This window comes from Galeopterus variegatus, unplaced genomic scaffold (genome assembly GCF_000696425.1).
Source record: "Galeopterus variegatus unplaced genomic scaffold, G_variegatus-3.0.2 Scaffold744, whole genome shotgun sequence".
NCBI classification, from domain to species: domain Eukaryota; kingdom Metazoa; phylum Chordata; class Mammalia; order Dermoptera; family Cynocephalidae; genus Galeopterus; species Galeopterus variegatus.
In genome coordinates, this window is record NW_007726855.1 from 322577 (window position 1) to 328328 (window position 5752).

General features: G+C 38.5%; 1 protein-coding gene across 2 annotated transcripts in view; it reads left to right on the plus strand.

Annotated features, from left to right (window-relative positions):
* Positions 1-5752, plus strand: part of SLC30A8 (solute carrier family 30 (zinc transporter), member 8) — a 63820-nt gene that overhangs the window by 50614 nt on the left and 7454 nt on the right. For both annotated transcript variants that reach the window (XM_008572007.1, XM_008572008.1), the window contains 2 exons: positions 288-438; positions 2262-2367. In XM_008572007.1, coding sequence (XP_008570229.1) covers positions 288-438; positions 2262-2367 — 257 coding nt within the window. The remainder of the gene's footprint in view (positions 1-287; positions 439-2261; positions 2368-5752) is intronic.

Consider the following 5752-nt stretch of genomic DNA (forward strand, 5'->3'; position numbering starts at 1 on the left):
TGACTTTCATCTAAGTAATACTTTCCAGTTTTATGTGAAACAGCGTAGCATTATGTGGATGCATGAGAAAACTGAGGTGAATCTTCATAGTCTGGCCTAGTGTGAAAATTTCAAAATTCTTTGGTACGCTTGTGTTTGAATAGTCCAAAATAGCATGTCTTAAAGAATAAATATTTCAACTACCCACCATTTTAAAAAGTGGATGTTATTGCCAATTCCTCCATTATGCTGCATATGCTTTTAAGGGCTAATCTTATAGATGCCAAGAACATTGTTCTCTCTTTCAGATTAACTGTGATTTTGCACCAGAGATGCTTTGGACACAATCACAAAGAAGTGCAAACTAATGCCAGTATAAGAGCAGCTTTTGTGCATGCCCTTGGAGATCTATTTCAGAGTGTCAGTGTGCTAATCAGTGCACTTATAATCTACTTTAAGGTGAGTATATTTGAGTTTACCTATCATCATAGTAATTATATGAATTAGGCGGTACATAAGTTGACCCTCCAATATTAACGGAAGGTGGACAGCCTTGTTTTCCTATATAAACTACACTGCAAGATTAAAACAAACAAACAAACAACAATAACAACAACAACAAAACACCCCAAGCCTGAAAACTTAGACTTCCTTAAATTTCTAAGAGCTATGTCTTTCACTGTTGTACTGCCAGAAGGTGGACAGCCTTGTTTTCCTATATAAACTACACTGCAAGATTAAAACAAACAAACAAACAACAATAACAACAACAACAAAACACCCAAAGCCTGAAAACTTAGACTTCCTTAAATTTCTAAGAGCTATGTCTTTCACTGTTGTACTGCCAGACTCTCAAGAAAGTAGCTCCTTTTGTCATGGTGTTAAGATGGACAGCAATAAAACAGTGAATACCTTAGGGTTCTTGGGTTGTAAGCAACAGAAAAGATCTCTGCCTCAGTTGAGCAAAAAATAGATTTATCAGCTGGAACTTATTAAATGTACTTCTGGACACAAATCAAGGTAGAAATAAAGGAAAATTTTGGTATCTAGATTTCAGAAATTATCCAACTTCTGTCCCAGGCACCATGCTGATGTAAATGTGACTCAACCAAGATTTTTCTCTTCTTGTCACTGCTGATTCATATTTCTGGGAAGGGGAGTCCAGTTGACCTAAGTTGTGTTTTGTACCTGCTGCTTGGCTGGGGGAAGGGTAGAGCACTTGATTCACTATTCCATCAATATTGCCCATAATGGGGGAGAGGTAAGTTCTCTCCAAAAAGCCAGGGTGCTAATGAAAAGTGAGAATGGATCCTGGATGGACCTCCAACTCTAAACAAATAAATATTCATTACAGGTTGCTATGTGCTAATGCTAAGAACAGAGATGGGTTGAGGACAGGGAATGAAGGAGAAGAGCATTTAGTTCTATTTGTATCACGATTGTTCAATTTGCAGGGATTCTTTACTATTTTTTACCAAAAAGTGAACATATGCAAATAAAAATTACAAAGATATATCTGAATTCAACCAAGCAAAATAATCACTGAAAGGTTCAAGTCTAAGGGAAAAATAGTTCAAAAGTATGTGGGTTCATGGAATTTAAAGTCTCCCTACAAGGGTTAGGCTGATGCTGAGTTTCTTGGAGATAGTGGGGCATGAATATTTCTGTGGCACAGGACTTCATCAAGGGAAGAGGAGTAAGTGTTTCACCTTGAGGCCAAGGGCTCCAGTGGGGAGAGAGCGAGAAGGACACATTGGCTCATACCCTTGGGCTGGTGTCAGTGATATGTGCCTTGAGTATGTGTCAGACTTGGGAGGGAGAGAAATAAACTAACTCCAGCCAGTCAAGACCAAGGTCCAGCTGCATGTTGGCCATGTGCAACTTTTCTCTCCTACTATAATTAAGGCTGAAAAGTCATTGGATATTGTAGGCATGTTTGTGCATATTTTCATTAGTGACTTTGTACTTCTAGTCTATTAATTTGAGAGAAATTAAATCTGGCCTCTTGAGAACATACTTAAGAATACTTTTTCCTTTAGTTCTTAAATTATGGAAAAAGCATGTCCTGTAGTCTTTCTTCTTCAATCACTGGGAGTTTAAAGCTGAAAAGAAGGATCAAGTCTTCAGGAAAAAAGTCTTGCCTCTGAAGGTTGGATGTCAGGTTATCAGGAGGGTGAATGGGTGACAGAGAGGAAGGAAACAGGAGGTTTACTAACTATATTAATCAGACTTTCTGGATGGGAGGTATAACTTCAGCTAACCAAAATCCCTGTATTTTATAGCCAGACTACAAAATAGCCGACCCAATCTGCACATTTATCTTTTCCATCCTGGTTTTGGCCAGCACCATCACTATCTTAAAGGACTTCTTCATCTTACTCATGGAAGGTAGGACTAATTTTATTATTATTCCCAGGATCAATGTTTTCTCTTTCCTATGATTATGAAAGAGAGTGGCCACAAGTCATTCTCACTGTTAATTTGTATTACAGGTTGAATGTCACTTATCCAAAACACTTGGGACCAGAAGTTTTTCAGATTTGGGATTTTTTTTTGGATTTTGTAGTATTTGCATATAAGATATCTTGGGGATATCTTCGGGATGGGACCCAAGTCTAAGCATGAAATTTGTTTATGTTTCATATATACCTTATACACATACACTGAAGGTAATTTTATACAACATTTTAAATAATTTTGTGCAAGAAACAAGGTTTGTGTACACTGACCCATCATAAAGCAAAAGTGTCACTATTTCAGCCCCCCAAGTGCATAATTTGTGATTGTTTGGCATCACCATCATTCTTATCTCTAAATTTATATGCTACTGATAAGCATTTTCTTGCATTTATTTATACATAAGTACTTAAGCATAAAAAAATGACATACATTAGATACGGTGAAAAAATAATGTTCAGGTGTGGAATTTTCTACTTGTGGCATCGTGTTATCTTCAGCAGTAACAAGAACAGGAAAAAATTGGTTAAGTCACATGTATGTCAGCATGGCATCTGGGACAGAAGTGGGATACTTTCTGAAATCTAGATGCTAAAATTTCCCCTTATTTCTACCTTGATTTCTGTCTGGGAGTATGTTCAATAGATTTCAGCCAATAAATCTATTTTTCAAATAAGTGAACCAGAGATCTTTTCTGTTGCATACAGCCCAAGAACGCTAAAGTAGTCACGGTTTTATTGTTGTCTAACTTAACACTATGACTAAAGGACTACTTTCTTGAAAGACTGGAAGCCCAATAACAAAAGGTTTTGTATTTTGAACCATTTTGGATTTCAGATTTTTGGATTAGGGATGCTCAATGTGTCTAGCAAAAATTTACACTAATAAAGAGTTTTTGTGAATAAAATATTTGATTTTTATTCATATTGGAACAAATGGGAAGAACTGGCTTCCATTTTTTCTGTAGCAACTGTTAAATGATATCTCACAGTGTAAAAACAATAAATAAAAAAAGTAAAGATGGACATGGAGGGAGATATTACAAAAATATAAATTTATCTGTAAGTATATCTGGAAAAGACCTAATCTACCCCTCAGGTAGCATAAAACTTGAACGTTTTAGTCAAATCGTGTCACACAGCGCAAGAACACCAGGATGACCCTTTCTTTATTCGTCTGGTAAATGTTTACTGAGCTCTGACTCTGTGCTAGGTGATGTGCCAAAGCCAGAATTAGAGAGGTGAGCAAAGCAGAGACCAGCTCTCTCCTCATGGAGCTAATACTTCTGTAATTCAAATCATTACACAGAAATAGAATAGTGATAAGTGCTACAACAAAGAGGTGTGGTTCTTTACTCGGGATTTTAACATGGCTGGGGAATAGGGGCAGTGGACACAGAGGCTTTGCTGAGGGAGTGATGATTTCTGTCCCACTCTCAGCCTGGAGTAGGATCTCATGCTTATTAACTGCATTCCCCACAGCCAGGGCCCAACCCTGACTACTCTCCTGGGCTCATGGAATCCCTGTCTGGCTCCTGGGGTCTTCCAATTACCCAGGAGTAAGTGACATAAATAACCTTTACTCTAAGAAATTCTTTCTTATGCCTAAAGCTGACTGGCTGCCTCCCCTCCCCTTTCTGCATTTTGGTGATTTTCTTTCCATGTGACATAAAGTGCTGAAGAACTGCTGGTTCTGCCCTTTCTAGGCCACATCCTGACTGGCAGGGTTAGCTTGGAGAGGCACATCATGTAGTTGGAAAAACAAGGTCTTTGTATCAAACAAATGTCAGTTCAAATTCTAGTCATGCAAGTTTGTAGCTGTGGAACCTTAGACAAGACCCTTAACTCCTCCGAACTTCAGTTTTCTCAACTCAAAAGTGGGAATAGAACATCCACCCTTGTATTAGTCAGTTTCTATTGCTTATGATGAAAAAAGCTGAAACTGGGTACTTTGTAAAGAAACAATATTTATTGCTTACAGTTTGGAGGTTGGGAAATCCAAAGTCCAGGGAACACTTACAGTGAGGGCCTTTTTTGGTGGGAACTTGAGCGACACAGGGGGTATTACATTGTGAGAGGAGGCAGAAGAGAGAGCTGATCTCCTCAGTGGCTCTCCTTTTATAAGCCCTCGGAGGTTACCATAGGTGGGAAAGGGGGAGAGGGAATTAAGGGAAGAATTGGTAAAGGGCCATGAAAAACAATTACAATGTATAATGTTGATTATACTAATTATCCTGATCTGAGCATCACATATTGCAGGTATTGATATTCAGCTCTGTACCCCACAGGTTTGTACAATCAACTATGTTTCAATTAAAAAAAATAAAGGTGGCTAGCAATATAAAAAAATAAAGCCCTCAGAACCATGCCAACAACCACCATTAAACCATCGATGGCATCCATGGATTAATCCATTTACTAGGGCATGGTCCTCACAATCGAATCATCTCTTCAAGATCCCATATTTCAACTACTACAGTAGGATTTCCCACCCTCTTAACACTGTCACAGTGGGGAGCAAGCCTCACTGAATTTGGGGGGACATCCAATCCACAGCAACTCTCCATTGTTTTGGGGACAATTAGATGAAATAAATGGCATAATATCTAGAACACAGTAAGAACTCAGTAAATATAAATCATCAGCTAGCTCTTTCAGTTGGCTAGAATATCAGAAATATGAAACTAGGTTATGGAGATGAACCCTGTGCGGCATATTTATCCTCACACCAGAAATTCCCAGTTTTTGGCCACAGACTGTGGCTACAACCGTAGCCAACTATCAGTGCTGATGGTCTCAGAAGGACCAGATAAGAGAGTCCTGCAGAAGAAATCCATCTTTATAAGCAGAAAAACTATTTAATGGTGCTTGAAATGGGAGAACTACTAACTCCCAGGGACATTATCTTAGTACGTTGAAGTATATTAGAGATATAAAGTACTTGATTATATTTGCAAGGTGATTTATCTTTGTTATACTGACCATTTGTAATTGACACAAATGACATTATTTTCTATTCTATGTTCTAGGAAAATAGGTATTATAAAGGACTTGCCTAAAATCCTTTAGACTAAGCCAGCAGTTCTCAAACTTTAGTGTCATCAGCATTTCTTAGAGGGTTTGGTAAACACAGATTGCTGAGCCCACCCTGACAGTTCTTGAGGTAGTAGTTCTCTCAGGGGATGGAAGGGGCAGGAATTTGAATTTCTAGCAAGAGGCTGATGCTGTTGGTCCCAGGACCACGTGTTTAGAACCACTGGGTTCATCTTTTTATACCACTTAAGGGATTCCTACACGGTGGCACTGGGAATGTCACC